Source organism: Passer domesticus, chromosome 8 (genome assembly GCF_036417665.1).
Source record: "Passer domesticus isolate bPasDom1 chromosome 8, bPasDom1.hap1, whole genome shotgun sequence".
Taxonomy (NCBI): Eukaryota; Metazoa; Chordata; class Aves; order Passeriformes; family Passeridae; genus Passer; species Passer domesticus.
Window position 1 is genome coordinate 24,117,752 of NC_087481.1, and position 20,442 is coordinate 24,138,193.

Below are 20,442 nucleotides of genomic sequence, written 5' to 3' on the forward strand. Positions count from 1 at the left end.
ATTCCTTAAAATTTCTGGAAATTAACAGCAGAAAAATCAAAACATTTTGTTATTGCATACCCTGCAGTAACAAATATTTTTTTAAGTGTCAAGACAGATTAAGTTGAGAAAGCCTATTACTGAAGTCAATAAGGTGGAAGTAAAGCTAAGTAATGTCTTTAAAGTGAATAAATCATTCATTAGGAACTTGATGCAGAATCTAGAAATGTGAATTAATAGTTTTCACCAAGTTCACTGGGCCATGGCTCAGGCCATTAGCCTGAAATGTGTGTGTGTCAACAAAGAATTATAACTGCTTTAGCTGGATTGCAAGCGATTATTGTCCCAAAATAAAAGACACTTTAAATTTTACAGTAACTTAACGTCTTATAAAACACAGCTTGGCAAAGCCTTTTTAGCCAATACAGACTTCAAATACACAAATAACGGATATCTGTCCTTTTTAAGCAAGACTTATTACAACCCACTGTTGCTGTATAATGAATTAATAAGGTACTGCAATTGTGCAGGCTGAAGAGATATATTGTCACCTTCCAGTGAACCTAGCACTGATTTAATAAAACACAGTAGGTGTTTTATTTATCCTGTAGCACGTGGTGTAGAAATGGATCTAGAGAGTTAGCCACATTTCACTTACAAGCAAAGATAATATGATCAATAATTAAAGAACTGAAGTACAAAGCAATTTAGGGGGTTGCCATTCTTATTAAAGGTTACACAAGTGCCAAGTTTTTCTTTAATTACAAACTATACTAGCAGCAGAGCTAAGCTCCCACAAATTCAGCTGCATCCAGCCCGGCAATAGCATACCGAATGAATGATTTTTCAGTTTTAATTCTGAGCCAAAAGACAAAGAAAAAAGAAACCTGAGATCAGACTGACCAGAAAAAAAAAAAAAACACCACTTTTCCTTCCACAGATATGAATGGAAAGAGAACTCTAGAAACGTCAAAGCAAACTAACTGCCTGTATTTTACTCATTTAACATTTAGACACTTTCAACAAACACCAAGCAAACAAAGTTTGAGCGCCTCAAAACTGGAACTGCCAGCGGATCTCTTTCTGTCCAACACTAACAACTCGCTCTGAACGCCACTGACTCCTGTCATTCCACACTCGAGTCCCAAATGCGCCGCTGCTGGAGCGCCCGCCCGCCCCAGCGCCGGCCCTGGCCGTGCCCGGGGCCGCGGCCAAAACACCCGGCAGAGGAGCTCCGCAGCTGCGCTCCTTGTGCCCACCCCTTACTCAAAAAGCCTTTTAATTCAACAAGATACTGTCCTCCAGCTTCACCGGGATTGCATCAAACCACATCATTACACACACAGGTCTTTTTCTGCCACCTATAATTCACTGGTTTTCTAAATCTTTGGCCAATATTTCAATGAATCTGCTTTTTAATCTCACTAGGAAAAATAATATTTATGATGGTGCTGGTTACCAACCCTTATCTTCGATATTTTCACAAGTCTCCCAAAATATGGGCACTTCTTGAAATCCATCACAGTTGCAAACAGATGGTATGGACTGTGCTGTGCACTTTTTTCTGTCAGACGTACATCAGTTTCCAGGGGACAGTAAACCGGATGGGGACGGCACCTCGTGCTCCCGCTGAGCCCTAAAGAAACCACGAGCTGACTCGGGTTATTCTGCAGACACACTCTGCTTTAAACCTTGCAGGGGTTTCCCCTCAACTCCTTGACAGAACGGTGTCAGCACCTGCTTTCCTCAAAATGGAGAAATGGAACATTTTTGCTGCTTGCTCTCCGTTCTCACAGCACAATCTCCTCTGCTACATGCAATCATCGGGTCTTTTGTAAATTTTGGCAGATAAATATGTAGTTGTAATTAAGGTCAATTCCTGTTACTAAAGGACTACAGTGCTCCAGAATCCCACCACAGAGCACTCTCAAACTTGGAGAGTATTACAAATCCAACCCCATTTTTGCAGGTCAGAAAAAATGTGAATCCATTATCATGACTATTCTGGGTTGTTCTGTGGGTTTTGCTTGTGTGCTTGTTTCTTACCCTTAGCATACGGTCTAACATCAGCATTTTTATTCTTTGCTTGAGCCCTGAGTTCAAAAGCCAGTTAAGCCAATAATAGCTTTTAGCCTTGAGTCGGACCCATAACGAGTCATCAGCTGAAAGTCAATTGCGGAAACTATTGTCTCTGAAAGTTTCAGTTATATTCCAAGATATAAATAACTCACTTAAGGGCTCACTTGCTGATTCCAGCAATATTTTTTAAGTACAATTCTAATGCTTCCTGAAACTTCCTTTTGTTTCTAAAAAGATAGAAACAGTTTGGCAAGCCAGTGCAGCGAAAACCACAAAATCTTAAATTATTCTGATAATCTCATTACCTGTTTTTAGCTTACCAGGCTCTCCTTACTGTTATACACCATATAGGCTAATCAATATTTAAATTGGGTTCTTTAATTATTTCTTTTTAACTAAGGCAAGGATAAGAGGTGATAGAAAGAAAAATAAACAGCCAGTAAAGAAAATCCTGGGATTTTCTCTGGCATTTCCACTTACTACGTGCACCTCTGTCTTTCTAGATCATATTCATTAAGAGGACAAAATCTGATGTTTGCCTCAGGAAACAAAATAAAAATCAACATTCCACCTTCCTTTTTTTTTTCTTTTTTGTTAAATGCATTTGTCTACTCCAGTACAACATCCCCCTAACTACAGCAGGGGCCCTAACTGTAAGATATTTTGGTAAAAGGCTGTAAAACCTCACACTCAGTTAGATTAACCTTTACAGGAGGCGATCTCAGCCCTGCACACCAGCAGCTCTTACAACACTTAGGATGTTAAGCATGTGTTACAAGACACAGATGTGTCCCAGACCAGCCAGAAAACCAACCAGCTGCACACTCCTACCAAATGCTACCAACCTCAAGATATTGAAAATTTTGTCTTTAAATCAGATGTCAAAACTATTGAGTCTTTCGGTGTAATAAGAAAAAGACCCTGGAAAAACAGCCAAAGTCTATATCCATCTGCAATGCAACGTGAACACAGCACCTGCAGCTTTTTTTCAGATCTCTAAGTACACTGTATACAGACATAAACTAATAAGTGTCAGAAAGCAGAGCCAAAGACATTCTGCATAAATTAGAAATCCTTTACTTTAGAATCCATTTCCTGCTAGATTGTTAGAAAGCCAACAGTGCATCACTCACCTATGCTAGAAAACATATGGTCCATATGCAGCACTAAAGCAACTGTGTATGTGATTTCCTTGTGTTAGGAACTTCAGTGCGACTGCCCTGGCTCACTATGAGCTCCTGAGGCATCTGCAAGGCACGGCCTGACAAGCTCCCAGTGTATTTCAGGATGACGGACAGGACACAGCGGCTATGGAGGGCTGGCAGGGGGATGGGCATCCTTAAAGATACACAGTTGAGCATAAGCCTGGCAAGAAAGTTTGGAGCTGAAAAGGGTTTGAACAATTAGATGACACCAAGCATGAAATTACTTATATTTCCAGTGATTATTCTTGGAATTTCCAGCACAGCAACTGTTTTGCCATGCATTCTGACTGTATGCCAGCTTCAGTCTGGAGGCAATGACTCACTCTCAGACTCCTGAACTGGACAGTAAAGGGATTCATAAAGCTCTCACCCTGGAACTTGGCATCAAATTTGTTTTCTGTTGTTTTATTTCTATTGTATGTTATCCTACAATGACACACAATGTATTATCCTAGCAGTTTCAGAAAATGCAAAGGCCTATTGCCTTGTAAAAAATGGAGAAAAGTTAAAACAAAGTAGTCAGGATTTGTATTTTTTACCAAGGTATATATGGACAGAGCACCTGAGGATTTCCCATATATGAAACATTGCTGAGAATACATAATATATTTTTTTTACTATTCGGTCTTAATTTCAGTATTTCCTACACAGCTTCATTAATTGTTAACAACAGCACTCTGAGAATAAAATTTGTTAGCCTTTTTGCTACAGTCAGTACAGCAAATCAGATGTCACAGAAGCCACAAAAACAATTACTGCATTCTCCTTTAATCCTCTAGCTGACACCCAAAATAAGATATTCAGGATGCTAAAATCTTCTAGTTCAGGCAAAGAAAAGTCCCTGCTCTTGTACTGCAGAGAGACCTCTTGTACTCTATAGGCCAGACCATGCTCTGGAATGGAGCAGTGTCTCCAAACCGGGAAAGGACCCGGCCCATTTAACACCAGGTAAAGTCTATAAAGCACCTTCTGAATTATTTAAATTTCCAGACAAAGCTGTCAGGCTACTCTATAACCATCTCAGATTTCATCATTTCTTACCACTAGCAACAAGAAACATGTCTATTAGTGCACAGACACCAAAAAAGAGAGCTGGAGAAGGTGGCAAGATTCATACCCATTAATAACATTTATTCACTGAAAGCCACTTCATTTAAACAAGACTTGCATTTAGGTGTAGGTTGGCAATGAAGTAACTAGAAGATTTTTTTAATCTTAGTCCCAAAAATTAAAACCAGGAAAACTTCTTTTTGCATTTCCTTTCAATTCTGCCTGTTTACTATCCCCCTAGAGCACTTTCTCAACCCACACCTGAAGAGCAGTTAAAATTCACAAGAACATAAGGTTTCCACCAAGTTTTTGAGCACAGTCCTCAGCATAAATAATGTGATACATTAAACCTTACATCCAATCTACCAGGAAAAGAGCATAAGCCTAGTTCTTTATGGATATTGGAGAATCCCTATGGCAAGCAATGGTTCATGACTGACCTAGTGGCATTAAAAAGGTTTAATTAAGGTTTATGAAAAAAAAATAAAAACAACTTCTGAGGTAGGATAAAGCATCACACCCCAATGAACTTGTCTCATGAAAACTTCCTTATATCTAGTGAGATGAAAATTTAAGATTTTTCCCAGGTCTATAACATTTAGAACAAGCTCTTTTCCTTGTTTAGTAATCATGTTTCCTTTTCCTACAAAAACACTGTCTATCAAAGCACTGTTTCAAGTAGAGGTTGTGTTCCAGTATCACAAAAGGAAACAGAATCACAGAGGAAAAATTATTTACTCAAGATCAGAGAGAATGCAAATGGCAGAGCACTGGAATAAAACCATAACAACACTGAAGCACCTTGCCCACACTTTCTTTAATTGAGGCCAAAAAGCAGGCTGAGGAGTGTAAAACATTTTCAGATACAATTTACACTATAAATCTATAGAACATCATCTCTATTCCTTACTCCTATGTAAGGGTTTCCCTGATACTGGTATTGCTTACTCCTAGGAAGGTCAGAAATCATCTCCCTTAAACATGCTATCAGAATTCTTCCTTTGGTGAATGCACACACTTCAGCCAGCTGCAACCCACAAATTCCAGATGTTCCAGCAGAAGTGTGAATCCTACAGCCTGAGCAGCTCCACAGCCTTTGGCTTTGTACTGGCACTCTGGACTGTTTCTCAACCAAGAGCCATCCAAAAAATGTGTCATTGCCCTAAACCTACAGCCACTGCAAGAAACATCTTCCCAGTGAAGCATAACATGGAAACTTGGGAACCCGACAGTATCTCACTACCAGTAAATTAAATAATTTCACTCAACAGTGGAGTTCCGCTGGATATGCACCATTGTGGGTGACAGCAGAATTAAAATAATTCTGCTTAGGCCAGAAATACTTTAATAATCTAATGTTTGTAATATTTCTTCCATGTACATTTTTGCAGGTACTTCAGTTTTTGGTCTGAAAACTAGTTCTAATATTTAAGAAACTGAAAAAGCATTTACTTTAAAAAAAAAACAAACACAAAAACAACACACAAAAGAAAGTGTTGTGACATCAGTTGGCAGCATTTTATTTTTTTAAAAAATCATTACTATTTTTTTGACTTATTTAAAATTCTTAAGTAAAACCCCAAAATCCTTCCACATGACTCTCAGTGCTATTTTCACCGTGTGCAGTTTGAGCTCAGAACAAGGACTCCTCTCTGTTTAAGTGGCACACAGTTCTTACATGGATGGCTATCTGAGCCCCTAATGATAGGTTAAGGAGGTCTGGCTCCAAGCCCTCCCTTTTGTTATCACATTTAAAGTGTTCCTATCTGTGTTCAGAACCAGAGACCCTGCTCAAATAAAGTTCAAGTTGACCTTCCACTAAAAATAGGATATTCTTCAACTCATTAAAATAATAGACAATAATAGAAATTCCATGAGGTGCTACTAGAAGATTTCAAATTTTATTTATTTTAAATACAGTTCCCCATTTCCCCCTTTTTTTTTTCTGACAGTTATCTATGATAACATTACACTCTGCTGTTTTGCCTTAAAAATGTGTCTCAACTGCAAAGAGGTAAAAAGCCAGGGTTTCTTCTCTTTGTAGAGCTGCTACTGATTCTGCCAACAGATGTGGCTGTTTCCTACCCATGGCCTACCCCAGGAGGCTTCACCATCACATACCATTTTATGTAACTGTTTTCTAACCGATATAAATATTTGCATAACTTGTTTTGTCTAGTGACCTAAACGGTGTTTTTAGCATTCTAGAATAGTATTCTTCTTCCCCACTGCTTACAGACATGCTCAAAACAACCCCAAAATTAAAGGTAGCAAATGTGACTGATATAGATATAGATAGATATAGATATAGATATAGATATAGATATAGATATAGATATAGATATAGATAGAGATAGAGATAGAGATATAGATATAGATGATAGAGATACAGATATAGATATAGAGATATAGATATAGACTCTGAGATATGCATGAAAATAAGAGAGAAATTATTCTTAGAAACTGCCTCACTTAGGCTGCTGTCAAGCTCCCTTAGCACACACAAAAGCACAATCCATTGAAAAGGGACAGAAAACAGTATTTAAGCAAAGCCACAATCCCTCCAGGCCATGGCTGCAAACAGGGACAGACCTCAGGATGCACATTAACCCTTCCAGTGGGTTCCCATTGCTGCACAGCACCCTATTTCCTTCATCAGCTCCTTCAACCGGTTTCAAATCACACCACAGCTCAGCAGAAACCCCTCCAGAGCTGACAGAGCACTTCTGGTGAAACTGCTTCAGAAATAAAGCCTAAGGACATCCCAGCCCATTCTGACCTCTGCCCACAGTTCAACTCAAAACCATCTGGCTGAAGACCAGCCATAAAGAAAAAAAACAACCAAACTTTGTTCCAAGGTGAATTAATTTCCCAACACTGATCAACAGATTTGAACCAGGAGAAAACTGTAAGAATTCATTATGGTTTCCTCCTAAATGCCTCATTTTTGCTGTTGGATACCTCTGGGGCTTCACTAGGTCTGAACACAGCTCTTGTCTTCAATTTTACCTAACAGAAAAGTGTGCACATACAGGTTTGGAACATGCACAATGTTACACTGAATATAACAGCCCTCCTTTAGCCCTCTCTAATAATAAACAAATTTTTTAATGGTATAAAATTGTGCAGTAACACATTATTTTCACACTGAGGTGTGATAAATATACATTTACACAAACCTTGCTTCAACTAGGTGCAACATCCACCAAAGTACCAGGAGATAAGCTAAACTTTTTAGAAGAATAGCATCCATACAACACTTTGTTCTTCCTCTTCCAATATTCCAAAATGGCTTCTCATATTTGGAAAATATGCAAACACACTGCACAACTTCAGCTACTGGCTTGAAGTGGTAAAACCATGACAATTAAAATATTTAAAATATTCACGATTTTTTTTCATATTCAGAATTTTTTTTTAAATCATGTTTAAAAGTTCCTCTTTTTTTTTCTAGGAAGCTGGCTAAGAAAACCAGCCTTTTCATTTTTTTTTTTTTTAACTTTTGGAGTGATTGTTTTATCAAGCAGCTACAAGTTCCATTTGTAGCTTCATGTACTTCCACCCCTAAGAGGAAAACTGCCTACATTCTTGTTCAATCTCACCTTTTGAATGCAGGCTCCGAGGAAGGGCGCTCCTAGGAACAGCTCTGTGAAGAACTGCACCTGATGCAGCCGCACTCCAGGGCACCGACAGCGAGGCTGCAAATGCTCGCCTGTCAGTCCCAGAGGTAAGAAACAAAACGGGAGGGCAGCACTCCGCTGGAACTCCTCCCAGAATGGTAGTGCCCGAGTTCACCGAGTTCACAGCTTGCTACTGGAAAGACCACCTAGAGACACCCAAGGCCACTGCTAGCCTTGCAAAGCGGATTTGACACAGAGTTCCAGAACTTCCATCGGACACCAGGGAAGGCAATGGCAAAGCCGCCTCAAAAATCCATGAGGTTTAGGCTGAACGCAAGAAAGGAAAGGGGAAGAAGGAAAGCAAAGGCCACTGCTGTAAATCCACACTCAAGTATAGGTGCAATGCACGTCTCCTTCATTCACCTTCACAAACACTTAAAACACACTTCCAGACTGATACTCCCCCATTTGTAAGATTTTCCACTGAGGCAGCCATTTAAAAAATGGATATGAGTTAAATTTGGCTAATCTGCTAACAGAGTAAATTACAGTACCCTGAAGTGCAGTTTACAACACACACAGAACAAACCCTCCTAAAACTCCCAAAAGGCAGAGGCTGCTCAATATTTGCATCTATTCTGCTAGAGACTGGAGGCCTTAAATCATTCAGTCTGAACATTTGTACAACCTCGGGCTGAATTTTCGTTTTGGAAAATTTCAGCCAAAACAGTTTGGCTATTTGTGGTTGATTTAGAGGTAAAAAAGGCACAGATGGCCCCAAGGTTAAGTAACTTGATACTACCTAACAGCACTGGGGACAAGGAATGAGGGAAAAAACACCCAAACCTAAGAAAGGAGCACTTATTGTGACTACACAGAAGAGAGGAGGGGGGAAAAAAAACCAAACAAAAAAAAAAAAAAAACCAAAAACAAAACCACCTTGGACATAAATGAGAGACAGTACTGAAACAGTTGCAAGGAACAGGGAAAAAATCAATCACATTTAAGCCCTGTCATGCAAGGGCCAACTGATTTCAAAAGTGTCTTCTGCACTTAAGAGATGCAGAGAAGGAATGCAGCAAAAAGCATTATGGATGCAAAAGCATCAAATATTACTAATATAAACTAAGCAGACTTTTCTAGATTATATAATAATTTATTATGGAGAAATGTACGCGGTACTGCCATATTAAGCTGACAATTTTTTTCATAATTCATTCCACTCATGATCATAGTTGAAGCTTAAACCCTGACAAAAATCCTTCTTTTCTCACCTGCAACTCATGAATTTAGAAGATATGAACAATAACAGACAGTTAAGAAAGCTGCTGGAGTGAGATTTAATTTTCTAAGTACGGTATTGAAACTATATCATGCAATGCAAGTACAAATCTCATCACCTGCAGTTAGTGTTTCTCAGCATTTCTTAGCTCTCTGAGTTACTTCATGAATGTTATTTAGCAGTTAAGAACAAAAACACAATTCACTTCACTGCAAAGGTCAATATAGACAAGTGGATTTATGTAAATGATCCCTATTACACTTTTCTAATCAGATCTTTGTAACTGCATCAGTGTTTTATTCATGAAGCAAATTACTCTAGAGGTGAACAGCAACCCTATTTGTTTTAATAAACTCACTAATAAGAGGTGTTTAAAATGCTCATTTTATTTGAAGCTTTTTGAACCATAATTTTGAGTTCTCAAATGAGGAATGGGATTCAGCTGCTGAAGGTAAACACCTAAAACTATTTTATATAATGTAGGATCCATCAGAAAAACTTCTTAGACACCCCAGGTCTCCCACAGACTTCAACCATGTACTCAAGGGCTGGATGTGGGGATGCTTTAAAAGGCCAAAAGTGTCTAAAATGGTGCTGGACACCCATGTTCGGACACCTCTCTCAACTGCAGAGGCACCTGCTTCAAATTCCTTAATAAGAGGGATTACTTCACAAGCTGTGGTAACTTCATGGCAGCAGTCAGAATTAGCAGGGTTTGGACAAGGTTCTTGCCATCCCAATAAAAATAAGCACCGTCTTACAAAAGACTCTGAACGCATTTTCATATGCTGCTGAGGCAGCTGCTGGCAAGGCAGAGAGGAGCGTTTGCACTACTGCACCAGAAATGGGGCAGCCCGGGCAACTGCATTCATTTTCGGGCAAGATGGACGAAAGCACTATGCTAAAAGAGACCTCCCAAAACGCCTGTGTAAAATATATTTTTGCCTACTGACATGCTCACACCATTCATGCCACAGAAGTCAGTCTGAAATGCTGAAAGTTCTGAGCAAAAGGCAGCCAGGTCCAGGGTACACCAGAGTATCCAGAAACACCTCTCTGAACCACATTCTCTCCTCAGTAAGGGGGAACATCCATATCCTTCTTTGGCCCGAAATCCTCCCCAGTTTCTACACTGAAGGGACCATCTGCCTCATCAAGATCCTGAAGTCAGGTACACCCCCTTTCCAACACGCCCAGCTCCTTGCTCCCACTTCCCTTCGCCCCTTCCCCTCCCACCGGACAGGCGCCATTCCCTCCTTCTGGAGCCGGCCATGGCAACACACCCAGGCCAGGGCTGACCCGAAGGGAAAAGGGCGGGAATCTGAGGGGATGGACAGGGTCTGACCTGAGGGGAAAAGGGCGGGAATCTGAGGGCATGGACGGGGTCTGACCCGAGGGGAAAAGGGCGGGAATCCGAGGGGATGGACGGGTCTGACCTGAGGGAACAGGTCCTGACCTGAGGCTGAGGGGGCGGAACAGAGGTCCGGGATCTGACTCGACGGGACGGCTCGGATCTGAGGAGGGGCCACACCGTACTCCTGCCTCTGTCCCTGTCCCTGCTCCTGCCCCTGCCCCGCGGGCACGATCCCGCCGCTCTTCCTTCGCCCTGTGCCGGGTATTTAGCTCACAGAGGGAACCTGTGCACTAAGCCTGTTTGTTCGGGTTGATTTGAAATCATTTCATGTCAGTGTTCACGTGCCCTCCCTCCTGACGTACACTGGTTTTCCAGGTACTAGGTTGTTCCAGTCTCCTCCCATGATTGCCCCTCCGAAGTTCTGCTTTTTTATCTTCTGCTGTAAGACTTCGGGTAGGATTTCACAGCTGTGAATGAGAGCTAGACCTATTGAGACACTGCACTTCTGGCAAACACATTTAAAACTTAATCAATCAAATAAGGTACCCATGAAAACAAAGCAAATTTTAAATCAAATACAGTATTCGTATCTGCGTCAGGTGAAGACAATCCCAGTCTTGGTCAGCGATCATCCAGGTAAGGAACCTGGCCGACTCACCTTTCTGCATCTCATGTACCTGGATTTCATTCCCAGAAGGCAAATGAAAAATTCCAAACTGGTGAGTGGCTGAATGTACCCCCAGAATGGCAGCAGGGCATGGACAGACTGCCTGACCCAACACAGGACCTCAGACACAACCCTCTGCCCACCAGCATAGATGTCATCGTATTTTCTAAAATTATTTCAGTTCAGCTAGGCAAAAGAAAACTTTATAATCAGATTCTTTAACAAAATTTCACACTCCTGCAATAACTTTTGATGTTAGCTCTCACTTGAAACAGTTCAGAAATTAATCTATTTTTTAAGAGGGCACATTCCAATATTCTGACTTTCCATTTGGTTTCAGTTATTATCTGTAAGTAAGCCCAGTAATTAGTAATTTCTTTCTATTTTCAGTTGTTTAGACATCTGTTTACTTCTAGTAGAAACATTGAGTTAATAGATTTCATATTTGTACATTATTATTTAATCAGCCATGTCAGAATGATATTGAATCCCTAAGACATAATTTTATACAAACAATAAATAATTTTATCTAAAGAGCTGACTCTTGAAAAACAGCCTGCTTACAAAGTACTTATTCTCACCCAGAAACCATGCAGTATGAAATTAGTAGTTTGGGAGTTTAAATTGCAAAATTAATCATATCACCATAACTGTCAGAAATGAAACAGCAATGACTGAAATTCCTAAACTTAGTTCTTGAGATTTACACAAATCTCAAGACCTCCACTGCTCCAGATTTTCCTTCAAACTATCTTTTGGAATTTTCACCAGGAAGACTTTTCTTGTGTAGGAAATGTAGGCTATTCAGGTGAGAATAACCAAAGGCTAAAAAGGATTATTCCTGAAGATCCCAAGGTTCTCAGACAACTCAGAAAAGCACATGATCATTGTGTTTTTCCACATGCAGCCCATCAGTGACAGAAACCAGCAGCAATACAGACCTACAAAAATCAAACTTTCAACCACGAGTGCTAGTGCTGTACACCACAGATTCCTGCACAGGCACAATGCTAACAGGAGGGGTACAATTAGTACATCTTTAATAGAGCAAAATAACCTATCTTCAGTAGCTTGATTTGAAAAAATGGGACGTTGAGCTGGAAGACCCATGGGAATTGCCTCTAAAGCATAGTTAAATTTGGTTTTATTCTATTTGTTACTGAGTTTTAGCTTTCCTTCATTCAAGGTCTTGCAATTCAAAATGTACAATTTGATTTTGAAGAATTGGGAAGGTTTATTACTGTGATGTGTCTCTGAGGCATAATAGGAATTTACCCAGGACAGTTCCAACCAGCCAATATTATAAACAGATTTAAATTTTAGGCATAAATGTGACTAACCAAGAGGGAGATTTTCTGATGGAGTTTTTTTCAGTTTTTTTCATAACTGACCACTATCTGATTTCATTTCTAAAGCTTCTGCTAATCTGGAGGTACTAACACAAGGTGCACCTGCTTGAACTACCCAATGTCATTATTCCTCTCTGTAGAGACAACATGGAAAATAGCCTGGAAAACTCAGCAAAATAACAGGTTTTAATCACAACTCCAACAAACTGGAAAATAATGATTAAATGAAAAATAAATCAAACAAAAAGTCATGTAATTTAAGATTTGAAGCATACAAAAGGTGAGTAAATCAGGGTCTCGATACCAACATCCATGCTCAGAATGGGGACAAAAATCAAGCAATAGAGAATGGGATCCAGAAGCCTATTTTACTTTCACAGAGGTGGAAAAATATTACTCTTTATAGTGCTGCAGATGCATTATGAAAGCCAAGTCTCGTTAATAAACCTACCATGAGGGTGGTTTTGGCCCAGAGTAGCACTTTCCTGTGATATTCAGCGTAGTTGGATTTTGAAAGCATATCCATTTACCTTCTGTTTTCATAAAAATGTAGGAGATGTGTGGATAAATCAGTTGCAAACAGGAACATTCTTTTTGATTAAAACCCAGTAAATCTGGTAAAGATGTATTAAAGAAAAAGGTTCCAATCCAGTAGCACACACATGCCCAAATTTGCTAAGATTATTTATTAAAAATAAGAATGCAACAAAACATTTGGCTGCATTGACACCTACAACAACATTCAGTGATATAATTTGATAATCTTGTGACACTGAGCCTGTAATTTCATTAAAATTTAAGTAGAACTAATAGCATTTTTCTAAAAATGATCTATTACTGAGCATTTGAGAGGATTAGAGGCAAAAGCAGATTCTACAGTCTGTCAACTTCAAGAGCCACATTTTGAATAGTAAAATGAAAGCTTTGGGATAAAATTGTGTGCCTCTTTTTGCATATGCACGGATGTTTAGACACCTTAATTAATATTTAGCTGCGTGAGCAGGATTAGCAAACTGTCCACATTTATTCACACACTTGTGGTGACGGATGCCCTGCTGCCTTCATCTCAAATGTTGCTGTAAGTGAGGTGATCACGCATCTGTGAGCAGAGGCACAGGAGGCTGCAGCTCAGTTTGCCTCCACTCAACAGCCAGAAGCATCCCCACTTTCTCAGTGCTCCCCTGCCAGCAGCCTCAAATCCTTGGGCAGAAAGGACCAGCACTAGGACACTTTGGTTTACCTAACCAGCAGAAATTTCTTCTTGTTCTTCTGGATAATGTTTACAAAAAATACCACAGGATACCAATTAATTCCATGGAAGCTGCCCAGCAGCCATTATACCTCAACTAATTTTGTCACTATTGGCAAATAAAGAAGGAAAAGTTTGACATGTCCTAACTAAAGGAATGAAGACACTTTTGATTCTCTCCCTGAAACTTGTCTCCAGATCCATTCTTAGGCATTCACAGAATGTGAAATTTTAGCCATACGGAATTTTCCACAGTAAATCCTTATTTTCATTGTCTGTATGGTTTCAGATTTGTTAAATTATCTACAAAACTAACAGACAGAACAGGAGGAATACAGAAGAAATACTCTTCAATATGCAGCATTAATTTTCCTACTGTTATGTGTTTCCTCAGGGAGAAAACAGGAAATTCTGTAGTCTTGTGGTGCAAGCATTATCTGCTGTAAAACACAATTTATGTTGGAGTCATTATTTCGTTCACATTCTTCAAGGGAGATGTAAAATTTACTCTGGAATATTTGAAGTTACACATAAGCACAAAGTTGCTGTTCTGCCGACATTGCTGTAAATACTTGTTAGCTTGGGCAGAACCTAACCTATTTTTTCTGGTTTTCTGTTGCAAGCATCATAGACTTCTAACAGGAAGAAATGTTCAAACTATTGAATTTGTAAAGCTGATAGAGACTGGTTAAATAAAAGGCCACAGAGCGAGTGGTGGAGAAGGGATGGAACAAGCATTACAAAACTGACATTGCACTTAAGGTCAACTAAGACAAGAAACCTGAAGGATTGAAGTGCTTGGGGCTTAGTCCCTGTATTTCTTAAGAATCCACTTGTGTATTTTTGATACTGGTTGGTTAATCTGTCCATGTGCTATTAAAGATTTTTCAGTATCTGTCCTTGTTATTTGAAGAAATTATAAACATGAAAAACTACAGGCAATTCTATCCTAGCACCATTATTTTATATAACAGACCTAAACCAGAGTTTTATTCTCATGTCAAGATATTGCTACCTTTAAGCGATTAAGAAATAAAACTTCTGAGATTCCTTGGGGAGATAAATTCATGTTCAAAATACACCTACTCCAGTGGCACTGTGCATGTGTCCCTAAGCCCTCCTGAGATGAATGGGGCAGGAGATCTTTCTCCTTTTTAATGCCTTTATTAAGAAGAATCAGCTCAGGTGGGGAGAAGCCGACGGGTCGCGCCCACGCCGCGGCTGCTCCCAGGAGTGGCACGGAGGAGGAGGAGGAGGATGGAGCTGTGTCCGCTGGTCTGCAGGCAGAGCTGGGGATTCCGTCCTCACGGGAGAGTCAGAAATTCCGCTTTTTCGGTCTAACATTCCAGGCCCTCTTTCTAGTTAAGACCTTTTCAGGTTAGGTGAGAAGTAAAAGGATCTTAGCAGATACTGGGTTAAGTTCCTCGTCCTTAGACGTCACTTAGGTCTCCTAATTCCATGCTGGCTCGTTGCTTTTAGGGTTTTTTTCCTGAAACTTACAGGTGAAATGCATTCTCATCTGCATACCAGCTCTGATGTCACTCCCGTGCCCCTGCTGCCTGCGGGCTCTGCTGTCACCCCTGGCAAGCATCTGGGGGACAATGGCTGATCACCAACCATTAACAGGTAATTGAAGGAGAACCCTTAATAGGTGGCTGCAACATGCAGGTAACTTTCAATTTAACAGCAATCTGTTCAACTTTTTTTAACTTTGCGACTTTAAAAAAATTGATAACTTTTTATTCATGACACTTGTGTCGCTGCTCCTGGCAGGGATGGGCCCCTCAAGGCCCGCTCTCCGGCTGCAGCTTGCGCGGGGAACGCTGGGGGTCCCTGCAGCTCTGCCAGGAGCCGGACTCACCCGCAGGAGCTGCCTCGGCACCGCTCACGGGTGCACAACAGCCCTCGGCGCCCGGATTAGCTCAAACTGAAACTGCACACTCGGTCTCGAGTCCTACACGTGAGCACAAAGCAGCTGCTGTCTAAAGAAAATTAATAAATAAACAATTAAAAAAAAAAAGTCAGGATGTCGCCAATATCACTCCAGCTACTTATAATAATGAAACGAAAGCTCTGAGTATAGAACTTAAAAATCAGGAAAAATTATTATTTTTACCCATTGCAACACAGGTAGAAAGTCAAATGAAATTTAATTTCCATTGTACTACTAGATAAAAAAAATTATCTACAGGGAATTAAATTACATATAAAGGTCGCATGACAGAGACCTTTCGAGATTTTGCAATAATTGAAACAGTACAACTAGGAAGAGCATTAACGCCGCTGAAAGCTAATGCAACACCTAATGGCTGCTGTCTCCTGCAGTTCCTGGCTGCCTCCTCCCTGTCAGACTCGGGTTTACCTCGCAGGAGCGGACTCGGTCTCTGCGGTCTGACCCGGGCTTTGCTCCTCCCGCTCCGCGCCGGCCGAGCCGCGGCCGCCATTGCTGCGGGGGCGGGGCCGGGCCCGGCGGCGCTCATTGGCTGCGCGGGGTCGGGGCGGGGCCTACCGCGGGCGGAACGCCCTATAAGGCTGCAGGCTGGCAAGTGGAGCAGCATCAGCAGCGATGGCCGAGTGGTTAAGGCGTTGGACTTGAAATCCAATGGGGTCTCCCCGCGCAGGTTCGAACCCTGCTCGCTGCGGCCCGGAGGGGCTTCCGTTTTTTTGTTCCTTCCTTGTTCCCTGTCGTGTGCGAGTTTTACTGCTCGCGGCTCCTTTCCTCTGACGGCCGCTGCAGCCTCCAGAGCGATCAGCAGGGATAATGGCGCACAGCCGATCACTGCTGCTGCGGGGGTCCCGGAGCACCGGCCCGGCCCTATCCAGCCGGCTCGGGAACCTCTCCCGTGAGGGAGGCGAGTCAAGCTGCTCCGGTGCTGGGTCACTGCACGGGAAGGAAGCACGTTCAGGAGGCAGCTCCTGTGCAGCACTTCCCGTGCAACAGTTCCTGGTCATTGCCTCTGGTCCCATCGCTGGGCACCACCGAGCTGAGCCTGCTCCACCTTCCTGACGCCCTTTTGGGTATTTGTACCCATTAAGGAGGTCCCTCTCAGTCACCTCTTGGTGACACTGAATAGGCACAGCTCCCTCAGCCTTTCCTCATGAGAGATGCTCCAGTCCCCCCACCATCTTTGTTGCCCTGTGATATTTATCCTGCTGCAGCTCATCAGCCGTGCCTACGTGCTCCTCCCCTGGCCCTGCCAGGAGGAACAGTAGTGCCAAAGCAGCAGCAGGTCCCAGAGCAAGGTTCTGGTGTTGCAAGCAGTGACCAGAGCCCTCGATGGAGTGAGAGAAGGGCCCCTGGGTTCGGTGCTCTTTGCACAGCTCAGTCCAGGCCCTGCAGACAGGACAGACAGTGCCAGCTCAGGATTATCCCATGGCTTACACACAAACAACGTTCTGATTCACCCAAAGGTCCATTGTTCTGCCCCTACGTCCTACAGCTGGACAGAACAAAAATAAAGTAAATCTTGTCAGCAGAAGGCTTCTGTATAAGGAATGGACTTGCTCCATCAAACCTTGCCTTTCCTGAAGGAAGCTGCTGTGATTCCTCCTGGACCTCCAGTGAGGGGGACCCCTCAATCCTCTTTTCCTGCCTTTTATGACCTTCTGCACATGCATGATGCACATACTCACATAGTATGGTATTGATGGGGAAAAACCGGCAGAAGTTACTATGCCATTAATAACCAGGAAAAACAAAACGGGGCAGCACTCCCCACCCTGTGACTGGCCAGATGTGAGCTCTCACCACCAGGTGTGTCAGCCTCCTCCCACGCGTGGCCCCAGCACCACAGCAGGGCTGAGGAAGCGGCAGGGAGCGTGTGCTCGGGCTGCCATCAAACACCCGAGAACATCTGCCTGTCTGGCGGTGACACAGCCCTACAGCCCACCGAGTGGCTTTATCTTCTGCTGTGTGATTTCATCAGCTTTACAACAGCCTCACTGCTTACACTTTCATATCCTGAGAGATGAGCCTGCTGGGAAGGTAAGATAGCAATGTTCATGCTCAGGAAATTAAAGATACACAGTATCTCTTTTAATAATCAGAAGACTTGCTTCTATTATAGAACATATAAACTGCCTTTGTTAAAAATCTCATTTAAAGAGGAAAACAAACAATCAAGAAACGACCTTACCCATCATTCAGTATTACTCAGTCTGAGATTTTAAGTCATGTACTGTCTGTGTTTATCATCCAAACTAACTCTTACAGTGTCACTTGGCAAATGTTGGCAAAGCAACTTCTCAAATACTGGCAAAAAAAAAGTGTTGAGGATGTTTAGCTCTTGACAATCTTATATATTCTGCACTTGCACAAGTATAACAACAGCAGATAAAGATATAATCATTTTATATAATTCCAGAATCCCCCCGTGCTATTCAGTTTCACTGTGACTAACTGGCTAACTACCACTTAATTCCTGTTTAAAAATAGTTCAAAGGCCTGGGAACACAGCATTGAACAACGTTCCCTATACTCTGTATTTTGTCATCATACACCTGCACCCCATCTGCTGTTTCATAACTTCCAGATGAAAACTCCTCAGCCTTCACAAGTCCAGTGATGGCTGGGTTTTATCAACGTTTTTGTCAGGACTCCAGAGGATCTGGGCTCACCTCACAACTCTGTTTATTTTCATACCAAATCATTCAGCGCTGTAACACAGCACAGTAGATCAGAGCCCTCACGTACCCAAAACAATCGGGATCCTTTACTGCCCGCCTCAGCAGCTCCCAGGGGGAGCTCAAGAAGAGAACAGGAGCTTACCACGTCCTCAGAGGGCTGCCTTCCCTCCTCCAAGCTGAAACTCCTAATCTAATAAATGGTGTTTGGGCTTGTTGCTGCTGTTCCCCACTCCCACAGACAACCCTTTGCCGCTGTCTCCACTTTGCAAAGAGAGTTAAAGATCTCAGGGGGCCCCTGAAAACCACAAACCTCTGACTCTGTTGCCTTAATCACACCTTCACAGAGCCTGAGAACCACCACACAACCCCTGCCCCAGTTGAAGTTCCAGCATGTGAATTACATTTGGTGCTCACCAGTGCAGGGGCCAAAGCACCCCAATGACTGCTGCTGAAATGTCAGGTGCAACATTCATTGGATCTTTTCACACTACTAGCAAAAATCTTCTAAAAGTACTGTATCTTTAAAGAAGCAGATAAACAGTTTGTGCTTGGGGTGTAGACCCTGAATGATCTAACACTGACTAAGCTGTCAGGTGCTTTCTTTACTTTCTGATGTGAGGGAGAACGGGGCTGCCCACTCATTCCAGTTAACTCTTGTTACTGGGCAACAGGTCAGGTCCCACCTGGTTCTGGGGAATAAAAAGCAGAACAGGGTGCACAGGCTCCTCTTGTTTTCCAATTCATCTGAGTTTGCTCTGCTAGGACTAGATTCATTCCACTCAAGAAATACAAAAAAACATACTGATTCAAGTTTAACGAGTACAGAAATGGGAAAAAAGAGTCTGTATTGGTGGCACTGGTGTACTGGAACACCAGTTAGAACCTGCCCTCCTCATGAGGACAAATACAAATTACAGGGCTGCTCTTGAGCAGGTTGTTGCAAAACACAACTTTTGCCATGAGCTTTTTGGGCTAAGAGCCTTCCGAATAGCTGCAGTTATTCATCCAGAACAAACATCCAAAGGTTCTTTGCCAAAACCAACCACGCAATAATTGGCTAATAATGACATCAGTTTTAATGACACAAACTATTGGTTTGCTGTTCAAAGGTCTATTGTGTGTTCACTTCTCAAAGGAAACCAGCTCATTAGGTGCTAAATCGTCCATCCAACTATCCCCTTTTACCTTTACTGGCAAGTGAAATGGGCAGAGGAGAATCTGGACTCCCATCTGATTCAAAGTGCTCCAGCTGGCTTTCCATTTTTTTGTTGCAGAGAAAATTGCTCCCTATTACTTAGTATTCTTCACATACAGTAAGAGTTTCTTCTGTTACAATTGTTTGACAGACATTATATAAAATGGACCAAAGTCTTTCTTGAGCAAATACCTTTGTATGAAGTAAAGCCAGCAAATGCATCAGAAAAAAACCAAACCAGTTACATTTATCAAATGTTACAGAGAATTATTAATCTCATCTTGTAATGTTTGCAGCTGCAAAATGTGCAAGGGAGAAGCATTAAAATGAAAGATGATGTGCTGCAGAAGTGGCTCTTGGTAGCAGTGCCATCCACTCTCGGGCCAGCGTGGCTGTAGCAGCACAGCTCCAGCACTCGGCTCTCACAGCCGGGACCAGCAGCAGCAGCGCTGGCAGCAGGGGCAGCCCCAGGGCAGCGGCTGGCTCCAGGCTTGGGTGCCCACGAGGTCAGCAAGCTCCACCCTTACTGGGTAACAGCACCGGGGGCACGGGATGTGGCAAACAGGAGGGGCACAGTAACTCAGCAGCACAGCACGGCCCAGACACACACATCCCTCCAGGGACAGACACACAGCAGATCGTCCCACGTGGGACAACACTGCACTTGCCAGGTTACACTTTCCATTGGGATTCATAACTGGACTCCTTAAGCTTTTATCCATTAAGAAATTCCAAAGGAATCTCTGTGGTGGGTGGAGGACTTAATTAAAAACATGAAAGAAACCTC

At 42.2% G+C, this 20,442-nt stretch overlaps 1 protein-coding gene and 1 non-coding gene across 6 annotated transcripts in view; one reads left to right on the forward strand and one right to left on the reverse strand.

Annotated features, from left to right (window-relative positions):
* CTNNA3 (catenin alpha 3) overlaps positions 1 to 10,770 on the reverse strand; it is a 427,418-nt gene extending 416,648 nt beyond the window's left edge. For 2 of the 5 annotated variants that reach the window (XM_064429664.1, XM_064429668.1), the window contains exon 1: positions 3,192 to 3,346. In XM_064429664.1, coding sequence (XP_064285734.1) covers positions 3,192 to 3,216 — 25 coding nt within the window. In that variant the 5' untranslated portion in view covers positions 3,217 to 3,346. Of the gene's footprint in view, positions 1 to 3,191; positions 3,347 to 7,915; positions 8,062 to 10,651 lie in introns of those variants that run through there. The other 3 variants (XM_064429667.1, XM_064429665.1, XM_064429666.1) reach the window with 3 other exon arrangements.
* A 5,624-nt stretch (positions 10,771 to 16,394) lies between these two features.
* Positions 16,395 to 16,476, forward strand: TRNAS-UGA (transfer RNA serine (anticodon UGA)). Its single transcript has one exon. It is a non-coding gene; the product is annotated as a tRNA-Ser (tRNA).
* The last annotated feature ends 3,966 nt before the right edge of the window (positions 16,477 to 20,442 follow it).